Genomic DNA, 16,997 nt, shown 5'->3' on the forward strand with positions numbered 1-16,997 from the left:
CCCCCCAAATTAACATATTTTCAGCATCATTTTATTCTATAAAATTGCCAATGTTTTAAACCTATTTGAACATTGCAGTTATGTTCAGACATCCTTTTTAAAAATGCAATAAAATACTTGATTGCCGATATAGGATTCTGGTCTGCCAGGAATTTCCTAAGTATAAAGGTATAAACAGTGTGAATTTTTTTACCCACGGAGTTTGAGGTTCTCCCCCTTGACAGCTTATCCCAGCCAGGATATGAATGACAAAAGATGTTGGTGATTGCCTATTACAGAGCGGCTGACCTTCTCTTTCTTTTTACACTAAAAACAAAGCACTGTTATCAGCATGATGCTTCTCCCGGCCAGTGCCTGGCGTTCTTCTTGGGATCAATTAAGGCCCTCTCCAGGGGAGCCAGGCCCCCAGTTTGAATATCTCTGCTTTAGACTGTGAAAGAAACCTAAAACCTACATCGGCGCTTAAAGAGGATTGAGGTTGGCATAATAACAATTGACACTGTCCCCTTACAAAGATGGTAACTGATCACCTAATAATACACATTATAGGCATGAAGCTCATTCTCTATAGTACAAATGGAGTTCTGGTCAATGTCGATGGAGTTTTGTTTTCTGATTCCCTATAAAATGCACATAGCTGAAGTATGAGAAACTATTTTTGGAGGAGCTTATGTGGCAAACTGTGAGGTCAGAGCGGGATACTCCACATTGACCTTTAGACTGACATGTCTTAACAGAGCATAAAAAAAAAGTTGGGATGAGAGAAATCCTCTGCTTCATGGAAAATATATGAATGGCCAACAATAAGGCAGATGTAAATTAAACCTGACAACCAACTTGATCTACTTGGATGGGGAAACAAGCTGAAACGGCCTACAAATACTTGACCTACCACTGAGTTCTATAAGTTGGTCTGTGACTCCTGTCAAGAAAGGTTCCAATATCTGTTCCAATCTGGCCATGTACAGAAGGTCGGCCTTAGGCATATATCTTGCCCTGACTAGTACTTTTTAGGTCTCGCTTGAGCCAGCGCATGCGCTGCTCTGCGAGACATTTAGGAGGTGGGTTTTCAAAGTGCTACCCCATTCTTTGGCTGGCCTAGCGCTTGCGTTCAGGTGCGCAGCCGCCATCTGTCTTTCACGGATCATTAAGTGCATCGCGATCGTGATCACTTTCGCAGCGCAGACGCGCCATCTGGCTCTCCCTGTGCGCACCACTCGCGTGTTTGAACACTGTCCGAGCAAAGGTTTCACCCATTAGTACCAATTTAACTACCAGTCAACCCTTAGCAAAAGACATCCGACTGCAGTTCAGCATGTTTTTTAATAACTTTTAGCCCTTTTGAGCTGGAATGTATTTTGGGGATCAAACTCTGCAGATTATGAATCAAATGATAGATTACGTGGTAAATGTACCAAACTCGTAATTATGTGGAAAATGCTTTGGCTGCAAAATCAATTAAATGCTGTTACCCTGACTTTAGGTAATCTCTGCAAGCCTAGCTGAGACAGCCACTTGCAAACTTTTAACTTTAGATGCTTTCAACAAACAGCGTGAGAAGTGTAACCTCACGTTTCTCATAGTATGCCTTACAGCCTGGTGGCATGCGATCCGAAGCTCTCAAACATATGTGCGAGCCGCACATGACATGGAGCCAGTTTGCAGCGTTGCACTGACACTCCCGTTTGCTTTGCTGTTTAAACTGTGACATACTCCAGCCACGACAGGCTTGCACTCAGACTTCGTACCTTGATAGCAATTGCCTTGTGGTTGCAAACACTTGTGTATGTAAAGCAGTATGCCCAGGGATTGTGACCGGAATAACTACATCTACGTCACAGGCATCATCAACTCCTGAATACTCACAGTATGCCAAAAATATCCTCCATTATGCATAGCCAGTATTATGCAAACCAGAGATGGCCACAATTTTGACCACAATATACCAATGTTTATTTATCAGAGACAGCATTGTACCAATTATGACTGCAACATGCCAACAATGCCGATAATTGCCCATAATGACATACGTGGGTTCCATCATGCCAAAGATAACACTTGTACTTTAGTTAAAGTAATATGGCCAGTAAAAGGGAAAGACAAAAGTAACTCATTTTTGTAGCACTGTTACTTGTCATAATTAATTTTTACATTTTAGACCACATTTAACTTTCGAAGCACGCAATCTTGAACGTATAAAAGCACGGTATCAATAAGAACTTAATTTACAGGATTGATTGAACTTCACCATTCAGGTAATTAATCTCACCGTGGGCTGACTTAAATACAGTTTCCAAATTGCGCATGTGCCATAGGCTATAGCGCAAGCTTTGTATTCCTACCACCCTCCTGTTGTTTTTCGATGATGTGTTTCCAAAGTCTTCCACTGAGCACGTAAATGTTCCAGCAGGCCCATTTGCTTCATCCAGATTCCCAACCAGATGGTGCTATCATCGAGACATACACGTTACGAACCTCTGATAGGCTTTTACTGAAACAGTCAGAGTCCAAGAAGGGCCGAGTGCGTGGTGTGCCAATACTGTACTTTAAGGTCGATTATGACTGCATTTTAAAGTGAGTTCTGCAGCGATTCATAAAGGTAAGCTTGCTAGAGAGATTGTATATGCATGTAAATTATTTTAAATTGTTTGCACATAAAGTTCACTTAAAAATATATATGTATATATAATTTAAAGAGTCCGGAAATTGGATTGCAAATGAGGTAATACTTCATCACAACGGGAAATAAACCTGCCTTTTTCTACATTCCTTTTGCTGCTGATAACTTTGCACAAATAGATGCTCAATGATGTGTGAAATTTGTATTTCTGCAAGTTAGCTTCTTTCCAGAATGTTGTGAAGTGTCCAGAGGAATCAAAACCCTTGGGGGCATCTGTGCTTTCGAATATTCATTCCACAGACCTTGGCCTGACTTTTTTGGAACAGAGGGCAGCCATTTCACCAGTCTTTTTCCAAGTGACTAGTTAGGTCTCGCCTGACCCAGCGCATGCGCTGGTCTGGCGAGACTTATTGAGAGGGCTCCAAAAAGTGCTACCAGGCCAGCCTAGAGCTACAGTGCACGTGCGCGGGGGGCGCGCGCAGCGCTTTACCGCGATTACTTTCACTTTCGCGGCCGCATGGCCGCTTTGATGTTTGATCGTGATCGCGATCACTTTCACTTTTGCGGCCGCACGGCCGATTTGCATAGCCAATAGGTCTCGCTTTTGGGACCTTATAAGTATTTAGTTATGCAACTGTTGCATGGCTAAGCACTTATAAGGTCCCAAAGGCGAGATCTATTGGCTATGCCAATGCTTGTTTTTAATTGTTCTTGGATTTAACACCTTCTCCGTCTATATAAGCTCCTGGAGTTAAGGCTCCTTGGGGCATGACGGTGATTTAAGAATAATTCAGATGTGTCTTTCGCTACTTTTCTAACATGTTTTCCTTGTTAACCCTCACAATATTGCGTAATGGTAAATATGCTGACTTAAATGAAGTGATCTCGGACGTTTTGTTAAAGGCACAGTGAATTCCTGTAATTGTAAAGGTCTTGGATTTAAGACCTTCTGAATGTTTGCCTTTTTGTATTTAAGGCCTACAGATATTCTGCCTTTTGTACTCTCTGATGGTAGTTTCTTCTTCTGTCATCCGGTGTACCTCTTTGTATGATAAGTGTATATTTATGTGTTCTAAGGAACAAGGGAAACCAAACGGTATTTAAGGGACCATGGGTATCAGTATTTTAAGGAACATTGGTCCCTTATTATAAAATCTTTTAAACCATATTACATAGAGATACAATTAAATCTATGTTAGTTTTCCGAATGGAATAGCAAATGCTTTTATTAAAGCATATAGCATAATTCTGAAGTATGAAACACAACAGAAAAAAGGTCAACAACCTTTAGAACTCAGACATTTTACATGTGAATGTAATGAAGACAAGCAAAACATGTCACATATTGCGGAAAGTTCCAATGCTCACATATCAAATTATATATCAATGTTAGGCGACATGATAGTGTTTGTCGATGTTTCAATCCCATTGTAGAGTATTGGGACCATCATCAGGGCATAAGGAATAATGGCTAAAACGCAAAATGCCAATAGGTCTCGCCTTTGGGACCTTGTAAGTGTTTAGCCATGCAACAGTTAATGTTGTTGCACCAAGGATATTGTTCTGCATTACTAAATACTTATAAGGCCCCAACAGCGAGACCTATTGGCTATTCCAATGCTTGTTTGGAAGATCTGCCAGCATCCGTTGGGTGCAGTGCGCATAGCCAAACTGAATAATTTTAAAGGAAGCATTGTGAGAGACTGCTACAGATCATACCCATATTCGCCATCCAGTAAGCTCTTTGCTGTTCCAGAGCAGACCTTTATCTGCCATCTCCCCAGTTCTAACAGGATTTATTGCAGGTAAAGGTTCTTCTGCAACAGAACTCCTCAACATGTAGGCAGCATGCATCGTCTCATTGTAAAATAAGTATTTACCAGGGAGAAACCTAAAGCTGTTCCCCCATAAAGCGTGCTAGAATTATAGCTAAAAATAGCAAACTCCTCCATGGAAGACATAGGTAAAAATGCTGTCAGTGCACTAGTACTGAACTGTTGTCTCCTCTGCCGTTAAAAACAGGCCTCTGCCCCCCATTTGTGAGGAAGGAAGCTTGTTGTACAGTGGCAGAATAGCCCGATTGCTAGAGACATTGGCCATATGCTATTTATCAGTAACATTCTTTTCTTGAATGCATCATCAGCAAGCCACTTTTCTGAGAACTTGAGGTTGTCAGCCAAATACTCAAGCTTCTGTCTGTAACGTCCAGACTACCTAATTCTGTGGGGAGATGTAGCTTTTCACTGCACGTAATCACTGCCACTATAGTTTAAAATCACAACGAAACTATCCATTTCTTTAAAACGGCCTGCCTAAGGACTGCTGAAAGGTTTAGTATAAAATATAAGCAGTTGTATGCTACGATCTTAGTAAGGGCTTCCTTTCCCATAAAGGACCCCAGCAACCTATTCCAGAATAAACACAGTTCCAGGCTACTTCATGAACCCAACCAAGTACTCCAGAATGTATTGCTCTTTGGTGTGATAGACTGGAGTCCTAGATAGTTGAAGGAATGTGATATCCAGAGCAGAGTGGAGAAGTCCACCCCCCTCAAAATATGTTGCTAGGCAGAGTCGAAAAGGCCAGGATTTGTGCCAGTTGAATGAGGCCCGTCCTACCCTAACCGCTTTCTCCAACCTAATTGGCAAATCAGTTGAGTAATCTCGGTCCTTAAAGCAGGATGTCATGTGCTTCTGGTGATATTTTGTTTTACACTTGCCAAAGCTGCTCCATCCAGTCTCCTAAAACAAGCCAACAGCTCCATAACTAGACCAATCTGGGTCGGAGAAAATGAGCAGCCCTGCTTGGCACCCCTTTCAATACAGCACTATTTCAGAAATCACTTTGCCTGTGCTAACACAATCCACATGATGAGGCGTAAAACGCAGAACTAATCAAGAATAACTGGCCCAATGTTGCTCATCTGGAGAACCTGGTGCTTTCAGCTTAACATGTCAGATGCCTTATTCATATCCAGAGAAGTGACCAAGGGTAGTAAGTTCCTGTCCAGTGCCTCCACTACTATACGTAATAGACACTGGAAATTGAAGGTCAAATTGCCGACAGGGATGAAATCATTATGGTCAGTATGCACCAGGAAAAGGGGCATTATTTGCACTCTGGTGTCTATTAGTTTCTTTAAGTTCTTGTTATCCAGCTTCCACACTGATAATGGGCAATGGGGCCCAATCTAATGGGCCTACCAGTCTTCAGAATCACAATTGCTTTTGCCTCATGCAAAGATACAGAGTGTTTCAGTTTTCAGTGTGGCATGAGGGTATGTTTGTATTTGCTTGGAGGTCAGCAGGTCTTTGTGAATGTTTATGGTTGCATGTACAACCCTTCTGTAATGGGCCATCCTATTATTTCCTATAATCGCACTTAGGACACAGAGGGTTGCTTCTATCAGAACGTCGCCCGCATGCTACATTAGAGGGAGAGACTGTTGTATTTTGTATAGTTATCATCCCCAAGTCTCGTAAGACCAGAGTGGGAGAACATGCTTTTTCGGTGGCTGCAGTAAGGCTGCGGAACAGCCTTCCTGAGCTTATTAGGAGGGTTGACCCATATCTTAGGTTTCACAGTCATAGTAAAACTTGTCTCTTTGCATCTCCTTAGATGTGCTGGGCTTCTCTGACTAGGTGGTTGGCTTTCACCAATGTGCTTATGTGTCTGTCCTTGGCGCTTTGATGCCTTTTGCGCACCATAAAAATATACAAATAGAACTTTATATGGTACTGTGGATGGAGCCTTTTTATCTCCTGTAAACAAGCAGTGAAGTTTTTTGAAGCCTTTAAAGCTGTATTTATGTTATAGTTGACTCTCTTCCCTGTGCTTGCATTTCTTGTCGCATTCCTCATGTTGTCTCACAGATAGGAGAAAATGTCCAGGCATTGCAGCCTGTTCAGGATTGTTTTCCCTCGCTCTTGTTGATAGCTATACATTGAGTGCACCTTTGTTGTCCTGCCTCCTGAATTCATCTTCAGTCCAGACCAGCTTTCCAGTATAGTCTTCAGAGCACCTTACACCTTTTCAGTTCATGCTTCTCTCAACCACTTAATAACCTTCCCATTCCATTCTTATACCAATGAAGGAGCCATCCTTTTCCACGGTGTAATTTTGTATGATTTCTTCTGTGAAACTCTTAATGTTACATCTCTATTGATGGCTGTATGCAGGTGCCGGGGGGACACAGGCCAGCTATCATCCACTGTTGGGCCAGCAACAGATAACTGTGGTCAAAGGAAGTCATACCTCTTCATGCTGTTCACCAGTGATGTGTACTAACAGCAGCCATTGGTGTTATCTCTGTATTCATATCTCTGTACACGTTAATTGGTGCCAAATTCTTATTCTTCTCACTATAGCCAATTTCTCTTACCACTGTTCAATGAATGCTCCTCACATTGCCCGTGCCTGCTCTTTCTCTGCCCATTGAGTATGGCACTGAGCCGTACTTTGAGCTTCTTTAACTGTGTAACATGTTACAGATGATGCAACTGTAATTGGCCTACCTCTTCCTGATAAAGACTACGAATCTCTAAATCAACTCTGGCTTTATATTTCCTTACATAAACTGACCCAAACAACTTTACCAACCTCATCACCGATTTTGTCTCTCCACTCACCATTAACTACAGAACCTACATTATCCTCTGTGACCTCAACTTTCGCATGGAAGACCGAAACGACTTCTCCTCATCAGCACTCTTTGAATGCTTGAGCAACATCAGACTCACCCAGCTAGTCACAGAGCCAACACACACTGAAACGCATCTTCACCACAAGCGAAGCATCAAATACAACTCCACTACACAGCTCACATAGACCGACCACGCCATCATCCACTTCCAAATAAACACACCTCCTAGTCAACATCCCTACCAGGTTTAGCACTCCAAGCCGCAGCTGGAGCAAAATCACAGAATCAGACTGGCTCAGTGCCCTCAGCATTTATCAGCCTAGCCCCGCAGAAAAACCTCGACAAGGACATCAACAGCTTCAAATACTGCATCAAGAACTGAGCGGACTCCCTTGCTCCCATCAAACCCAACAAGCATAGTATATCAAACAAACAGATCAGCTGGATTACAGAAGACCTCCAAGACCCAAAATGACACTTGTAAACCGCTAGAAAAGGAATGGAAAGCCCGCCACAACACCACAGACAGAGCTACTTATAAGGCTGCTCTCCGACGCTATCACCAGCAATTTAGAGACCCCAAGAAAAAAGCACTAGTGGACTGCATCAAATGAAACTCCAACAGCTGCAAGGATTTCTACTTGATTGTCAAGAAGTTCACCTTGCCCTCAGCCACCGTCAACAACATTGCTGCCTCCAAACAACTGTGCAACAACCTATCCAACTTCTTCCACCACAAAATCGCAAACCTCTAAAGCAAGTTCTCTCACCAACCCAACGCCAGAGAACTCATCGCTAACCTACCCACCACCAACTAAGACTGCTACCTGACTCAATGGAGAACCCTCGCCTGAAATGACACAGTGGCTATCTTTCGGACCATCCACTCAGGAGCCCCAAAGGAACCATGCACCGACCAGATCTACAACCCGGGAAACATAACCATTTTCCAGAAAACACACAATCCGAATTAAACCAGAACCACAGCACCGAAACAGCATTCATCACAGCCACCAACGACATTCGAAACATCCTGGATCAGAGAGAAACATGGCCGTCATCTTGCTCAACCTCTCTGTGCCCTTCTACACTGTCTCCCACAACACCTTCCTCAGAAGACTCCACTAGATTGTCATACAAGGATCCGCTCTCAAATGGATCTGTTACTTCCTCACAGGAAGAACCCAAAGAGTCAGGCTGCCTCCCTTCACTTCAGAGACCAAGAAACTGTTATGTGGTGTCCTAAAGAGATTGTCCCTCAGCCCCACTCTATTCAACCTATACATGACACTACTCGCCAACATCATCTGATAGCAAGGCATCACCGTCATCTTGTACGTCTATGACACCCAACTCACCGTCTCCCTTATGGACAATACAAACACCAGTCAAACCAACTGCACCAACTGCATGACATACTATCAGACTGGAAGTGAACCAACTGCCTCAGTAGTGGCCGGTGTGTAGATAGAGTGGCCAGGCTTTGGAAGGGAGGGATGGACAGATGACTTAACAAGAAAAAAGCCACGTACCAGCCAGATAGCCGCATCATGCTCCTCTCCTCTCCTCTACAGGCACAGGCTCCCAGAGTCCACTGTGGCCAATCCTGATGCTGCTTTCATGCTGCTGAAAGCAGCGTCAGGATTGGCCTGAGCGCTGATGATTTACCTCACAGTTAAACTGGACGCCTGTGCCTGCTCTCTCCAACCTTGCAAAGCAGCACTGGTTTGAGAGAGCTTCACTGCGCATGCCAATTTGGCCATCCTGAGAGGGCCTGCCAGACCGTCATGTGTACTGATTAGCAGCGCAACCAATCCTCCACCAGCCTGTTATCCCCCTGCCCCTGCCACCAAGCCTTGGATCAGAGAGCAAAAATAAAAAGATAATAAGGGGTTATTTTTTCCTTTTTGTTGGCTGCTGGCAGGTCGGGCGATGCTCCTATGCCATTGCGGAGGAGCCGCAGCTGAATTGCCTGCAGCTCTACTCTGACAAAACCAAAGTACTGGTCTTTGGCAGCAAGACACCATGGAATTCCACTTGGTGGCCATTGGAGCTAGGACCAACGCCCACAGACCATGCAGGAAATCTAGGGATCATCCTAGATGATAAGCTCAACATTATGGCTCAAAAAACTCTGCTGCCAGGCTCATCGCGGGCTCCAAAAGGTTTGAGAAGATGTCCTGCATGACACACCCAGCCCTGCACCATAACAGTCCAGTCTACCTGGTGAAGAAACTTGAACTGTCTGGTGGTAGTTGCTTTCTAAGAAGCACCAGCTCCCTACTGTGGAAACCTCAGAAGTTCAACAAAAAGAAAACTTACAACCGCTCACTCTCCAGTCTAGCCTCAATAATTTGGAATGGACTACCTTCTGTAATTAGGTCTAACCCCATCGACTTTCTCCTTTAAGAAAAGTAAAAATGCGTCTGCTCAATAAATTCCTTCAGGAGTAGACCTGAAGCCACTCAGCTTCACTACTGTTTGGGGCACACCCGGTGCTTAATTATGCTGATTGAGTGTTATATTGTATATATTTTGATGATTGCTTATTCCTTTTGCATTTCTCCCTTGTGTGTATGACTTACCTGTTTTTTGTACAGTGCTGTGATAGCTTAACTGGTCATGTACGCGCTATATGAAACTCCAAATAAATATAAGTCAATGCAGTGTGCATCTCCTGCTTCTGCATCCTTAGCATGCTGCAAAAGATCTTCAAATGGTTCCCTTAGAACACCAGACGGACCATCAAACAAGCACTCATCACTAGCAGGCTATCCTGTGGCAAAAACTCTCTGTACCGGAATCTCCAAAGAAATCATACACAGACTCCAGACCAGCCAAAATACAGCCACAGTACTCCTACTCCACTGACCACGCCGCACCTATATCACTCTGCATCTCAAGAAGATACACTCCCTATTCACAAGCGCAGCTAATTCAAACTTCTCACACACATATACAAAGCCCTACTCAACACAGGACCAGAATATCTGAACAAGATTCATACACTTTCACCAACCCATCAGACACCCACACTCTGCCTCACTCTCACTCGCGCACGCGCCCTGCATCTGCAAAAGCAAAACAGAAGATCACTCATTCTCCTACATCACACCCAAGACATTGATTACCTCCATCAACACATTGGAGCCTCCTCCTCATTTGAGTTCTGCAAGAACTTGAAGACCTGTTTCTTCATGTAACCATCTTGAAACCACACACCTTGCCCAAGTACCTGGATACCCTCTTGGGTGATTAGTGCGCCATATGAATCAACATAAAAATTTATTTTTTTTAAACTCACATTTTTAGGTCTTCCATAGGCAGCGTTTGCGCTGTCTCTTAGAGACATGATGTATTGAGGTATGGAACAGAAGCTCTGTCCATTTTCCGCCCATCTTTTCACTTGGCGCCTGCTACTGTACTTTCTAAATGGTTGCTTTGGATTCATGAATAGGCTTAATAGTCCCTCCGTAGTACCGCCTTGTCTGCATCTATAACCTCCCATAAGGACTGGACTTTTTATTTGTGCTGTTACACAGTCTGTTTTATCTACAGTCTGTGAGCACTATTTTCTTTAATTACTTTATTCTAGCTGTTGTTGCAGGCACGACAGGCTCTCTCTAACCCACCCTGTTTTCCTGCCGGCGTGGAACCCGATCATGGAGGCTGTGCTTTATCTTTGAAAACTTCTCCCAGCACGGCACTTCTGCACGCGCTATGCTGCTTAACAAATGCATTTTTGGTAAAAACGCCCCATACCACGCTTTCACTTTAATGGCGGCCATGCATCTTTCTTTAGATGCGGGTCGTCTAAAAAAAGGGGCGTGGCCGCCCTTAAAGTAAAAGCACGGCATGGGTCGCTTTACAAACAAGCACTTACAATACAATAGGTCTCGCATTTGCCAACACATAAATAAAAGACATTGTCATTAACAATGCCAGTAGCTCAAACTCACAAATGTGAGACCTGTTGCATTGCAAATCCTTGTTCACTTTGGTATTATTTGAACAATGTGTTTGGAGCAGGAGCTGGCTAAGATTTAACCTTGAAAGTAACTGTGAGCATTTGGGTTTAACCTTCAGCATGTGCAACTGTTGGGCCCCACATAACTGTAAAGTCAAAGAGAAGACTGCACAGAGCATAGGACAGCTACTCTCCTCCTGCCATGACTTTTGTGTCCAAGTTGAGGAGCTTGGAAGCCTTTCCTAAGGTGTTTTGATCAGAAGTGTTTATAGTCACTCTGATGGGGTTCCTGCTGGGGAGGCTCCAGTGGGTTCCCCTTGATCGCTCAGGCAGCAGAGATGGTAGTAAGGGCCTAGCCCTGTGGTGAGTAAATGGGGTAATGTGGGATGTATGGAGTGCAGCAGGTATTGTCCCCCAAAATATCCCGAAACGAGATTTGAAGGAACTAATACTCCTATTAGATTAAGCGATTGGAAGTCTGGACACACCGAAGGCAGAGGGAGGGGGGAGGGAGTTGGATAGCGATGGCTCGTTGTGAATTTTATGGCTTACATTGCTAAAAAGTTAGCGTAACAGGACTGACAATGTGATCCTATTGAAACAGGTGTGTACATCCAGATGTCTACTGTGCAGTGACCTATATTGTATTAGATTGTACAGAAGGAATGGCTCGCCATGGGAAATTATGGGGGCACAGGGATTGACAACATGATGTAAGGTATAAACTTTAATCACGAATGTAAGATTGCTATGTGTGGAGTTGTAAAACAATAAAAACAGATTTAAAAAAAGAAAAAATAGTCACTCTGATGTGGTGGTGGAATCGAGGGATTCTAGTATGCTTGGAGTATATACACAACCGAACCCTAAAGGCCATAATAAAAGTTCCATTATGTACCCATGCTTGTTTAATAAGACATGAGGCAGATAAGGCCACTAATGTTGGTATTCTTCGCTACGCCATACATGGTATAATCCAGTTTATTGTGCACCTTAAAATTTGTCTGGGGCAGTGCTCACCAGCTACTGACTATCATCTGCAGGAGCCACTGTTCAAGTGGGCAGATGTTCTGAAAATACTGAAGTTTATCAGCCTGGAGTAAGACTTTCTGATTGTCCATCAGGTAGAATCCCACAGGATTTTAGATGAGGAAGCTCGATTGAGCGGTAAGCTACTTGATGGGAGCTGATGAGTCACACCTTTCCAATGTACTTTCTAGTATTGGACACTTGGAAGTAAAACTATCTTCTAGTACTGGTTTCACCAAAGATAATAATTATTGTAACAAGTGAAGTGTAAATCCCTCCTGCGGGAAGATTGCTACTGGCACTATAGAAGGTAATAAGCAGAGAACCAATGTCTTTACAAGTGGGAGCCAGGGGATAGGTGAGTTATGATCTACTTATTTGCTATTCTGTGGTTATGTATTTTGCTACAAATGAAAACAAAATCCTGTGGAACATTTTCTGTCAGTAAATACATATTCAGCACATATATCAGGTGGAAACCTAGATGCATGTATTCCTTTATTATATATTTAGTTTTGTGTTCTTATTCTGTATGTGGAGAATGATTTTCACCTAGCAAACCAAGAAACTGTAATTGAGGTTAGTTGTCTTGCACTTTGTAATTGCATTTTTTCTGCATTTCTTTCCTAAGGTACATGTACCACGTTTTGACCAAGAACACCACCGTAACCGAGAACAACCGAAATTTGCTAGTGGAGACGATTCGCTCGATAACTGAGATTCTTATCTGGGGAGATCAAAATGACAGCTCAGTGTTTGAGTAAGTTAATTAAGTTTTTTGTATTATTTGTGAGGGTATCTCTTTAAAGGATAGTGCTCAAGCATTATTTTAAAAATGCCCAGAAAACGTTTCCTTGAACAAATCATAAAGTCAGAAAGAATGGACTAGAGATGGTGTACCTTTCACATGAGAACTTATGGAACCTAATGGACATTATATGGTCCAAATAAGACCGAAGTAAAGTAAATCCATATGCAACTTTTTATTTTTATTTCTAGCTCTGTTCCAGAGACAGTTTTAGCTGTCTCTCTAGCCTCCTACAATGAAAAAAGATAAATCAACCCTTTTCTTCCATTGCTCTTTTCAGCTGTCGTTCACATTTTGCATAGGCAGTAGTTCTGCCCACTTCAGCCATTGGCTATTTTGTACTCTAAAAAACGAAGTGCACTTAAGGGCAAATGAGTGTGGCCAGTGTTGCACTTTCCAAGACCATCTTCGCTTTCCATTCTGTATCCTTTTTGGGTCTTGGTGACCTTCATAAAGTTGGCCTGGGAATGCATTCCACCCATGGCTTGTTATTGTCTTTGTGGTTTCTAACTCACATTTTCTGGATTTCGATTTGCTGGCTTTATTTGCTTTAGGCATTGCAGCTGAGTGAGTTTGTACCTACCCATGCTAAAGCCGTTTTTAGACTCGTTTTTCCACAAACTTGTTTTCTGTAATAAACAGGCCTTTAAATCTTTTTCTTCTCTCGTCTCATTTGCTGGGCATTCAAAGACCCAGGTCAAATGTCAAGTTGTGTTTTCGTAGGAGCCTGGTGTTTATTTTGCTTTTGGCTGACTTCAAAGGGAGAGTGTTTATAGGAAAGAGAAATACAGCATACTTTCTCCATGGAGTCTGTTTGTGACTTTTTTATATATCTTATTTTAGACATAGCCATCTGATTTGAAATTTTTGTGTGTGAAAAATTCCTCTTCATTGGTGAGTCCATTTAATTTGTGAAACTTCCTTTTTAGGAACAAAGTACAAAACCACATTTCAATCTCAGTGACTGTGTTATACCAGGCATCTTTTGGTGTGTTTCCCCTGCCTTTTTGCCATCTGACCTCCTGTTTTAGATGGTATGCTGGACTTCGTGTTTGCTGGGTTAGTGTCTCTGTGCAATTTTTCACTGCTATTTAGTGCTAAGGTGCATGTGCTCCTACTGTAAATTGTGTTATGATTGGTTTTCCATGATTGGGATATTTGATTTACTAGTAAGTCGATAGTACAGTGCACCTATGTGTGCCCAGGGCCTGTAAAACAAATGCTACTAGTGGGCTTGCAGTACTGAATGTGCCACCCACACAAGTAGCATTTCAAAGGTGTCTCCGACCTGCCACTGCAGTGCCAGCATGCAGTTTTTACTGCCATGCCAACCAGGCAAGTGCATCCACTTGCCAGGCCCGAACCTTCCCTTTTGTTACATGTAAGGCACCCCTCAGGTAGGTCCAAGGTACCCCGTGGGCATGGTGTAGTGTATGTGAAAGGTGTGTTTAGTTAAATACTGTGATAGTGAAATACTGTGTATTTCATTTTTCTCTATTGAAAGGCTTGTCAGTTCCGTAGGCTATCACGGGAGCTGCACTGTAACATTTTACAAGCGTAACTTTCCATTGGACAAAATGGAGAAATGTAGTTTAGGCTTCCTGAACTCAGATTTGAGAAATACATCTTTTAGTGAATATGATTTTTATATTGTGTGTTTGAAAATGCCACTTTTAGAAAGTGGGTATTTTTTTGCTTAACCATCCTGTGTGCCTCTGCCTATTTGTGTATTCACTGTCTGGGTTGGCAGTGATGGGCGTTGAGGATGTGCATTCACACTAGACAGTCCAAGGAGGAGGTTGAGGTGTGTCCTGCCTTTCCTGGGTGACTCATAACCAGGCTGAATAGACCTGGCTGCATTTAGAATAGTGGGAGGAGTTGTCGCCTGCATCTGAATGGACTGTGGCTGCCTCTCGCAAAGCTGTCTCCCCCTCCTGGAGTGAACCTGGCCTGAGTCAGGCAGAACTGGTTTATGTATGCCAGAGGAACTTTGTTTGTGCCAACTTCAAAGGGAAATGTGGTATAAATATTGGGGCCATGACCACAGGACTTTAAAACTCTTTGGGAAGAGACTACCACTTTGCTGTGTGCTTTTCTGTGTTGGACTGCAGTGGCTGCTTCTATCTTGGGCAGTGAAAGAACTGATCTGAACTTTCTACAACTTCTTTTTCTGAGTATCTCCAAGGGCTTGAGGTAAAGCTTACCCCCTGTTCAAGAAGACTCAGGAACAGCAAAGACTTCACCTTTCTCTGGGTACCTGCATCTGGAACTGTGCATTTCAGCTGCCTCCGAGGGGAAAAAACTACCCAACGCTGTCAACAATGCCGCTGCTGGCTTTGTGACTCAGAGGGCACCGCTGCACTTCGCCCTGCAACCTTGGTCTCACAGACGACGTCCGACACTGCCACCAAGCTGCTGCTTCCACCGCGACCTGTGGGCACCGCACTCCGCACTGCCTCGCTTCACACCGCCGCCCTGGTCTCACCGCCTCGGTAAGCTGTCATAGACACTGTTGCCTTTATCGTGGTTTGGGGGCACTGCTCATACGTTACACGATGCACGCCCAGTGCCACACCACATTCTTGGTCCACCAACGCCAGCACCATCGACTCCAGATCATCCCCCATGCCGCTGCATGCACCGCGACATGTGGGCCCAGCACATTGCATTGCCCTGCCTTGCACCGTGTCCTTGGGTCTACGGACGACAGAGATTCAGCAACGACAACGACGCTGCATGCACCATGGCCTGTTGGCACCGTGACGAGCACCGCCCCACTTCGCACCTCAGCCCTGGTCTTACTGACGCTGCTGGACTACTGTCATCGAACCGCTGCCTGCACCGCAACCTGAGGGCACCGCACACTGCACAGCTCCACTTAATACCACAGCCTCGATGCCTGATGGCGCTCTTGACTTCAACCTCACGGAATTTGACTTGCAACACGTATGACTTCAAGGGCCCGACGACTCATGCACTGACCTCCAGAACTGTCGCCAGCCCTTCGGAGTTCACAACGAGGCCCCAGAAGCCCTGCATTTCTATAGATACTATTTTGCGGGTCTTCCCGACACCATAGCTGGTCTGCGACACCGCGGTCAGCCTGAACCGTTGGACTTGTTTATTCACGGCGCTGTGATACCCCCTGATGGGGCGATCGACTTCAAGGAACTGTATTTAAAGTCTATTTTTGCATTATTCGTATCTTAATCACTGAATGTTGGATTTTCTTCGTTTTGGTCTTGTTTTACACAGATAAATATTGCCTATTTTTAATAAAACTTTTGTGGAGTCCTTTTTTAGTGTTTTCACTGTATTACTGTGTTTTATCTGCAAATGTTTTACACATTGCCTCTGACATAAGTCTGACTGCTCGTGCCAAGCTACCGAGGGGGTGAGCAGGGGTTATCATCTAGAAACCCCCATTTCTAACAGTCCGCCTAACATACGGTGAGTTTGGGCAATTTAGACTGTTTAAGGCCCATTAACTGTCAAGCAAACGATAAGATTTTTTCACATGAAAGAGCCAGCCACATTGTAACACAATTTAACAATGCTTGGTTTTCACTTTGATGTGTAAAGCATATGCTTTATTTATGACATCTGTGGCAACTCGTTTTGGAGAGTTAAATACGTTTAAAGGCACTTTTTGTGAAAGCTTTTGTGTTTGTTTAGCTACACAATATTTATGTATTCCATCTGCAACTGTGCTTTTTTAGAACACATATGTTACTGGATATACACAGTTTCCTCATTTGTCTTTGCAGACACTAGGGTCATGATTTGAATGGTGTAGCAGTTGCCGTGGTCCAAAAGCTCTAGGAAACACACTGAACACCAATTATTGCAATATGTTACTATTAAACAAGCAGTCACAAGTGCAGTTACCTTGCATGCACTAGTGCCATGATTTGAATGGTGCAGCAGGTGC

At 43.6% G+C, this 16,997-nt stretch overlaps 1 protein-coding gene across 4 annotated transcripts in view; it reads left to right on the top strand.

Annotated features, from left to right (window-relative positions):
• Positions 1 to 16,997, top strand: part of CLEC16A (C-type lectin domain containing 16A) — a 645,672-nt gene that overhangs the window by 20,754 nt on the left and 607,921 nt on the right. For all 4 annotated transcript variants that reach the window (XM_085632123.1, XM_085632125.1, XM_085632126.1 and 1 more), the window contains exon 2: positions 12,890 to 13,018. In XM_085632123.1, the coding sequence (XP_085488249.1) occupies positions 12,890 to 13,018 (129 nt within the window). The remainder of the gene's footprint in view (positions 1 to 12,889; positions 13,019 to 16,997) is intronic.

Source organism: Triturus cristatus, chromosome 10 (genome assembly GCF_964204655.1).
Source record: "Triturus cristatus chromosome 10, aTriCri1.1, whole genome shotgun sequence".
Classification (NCBI taxonomy): Eukaryota; Metazoa; Chordata; class Amphibia; order Caudata; family Salamandridae; genus Triturus; species Triturus cristatus.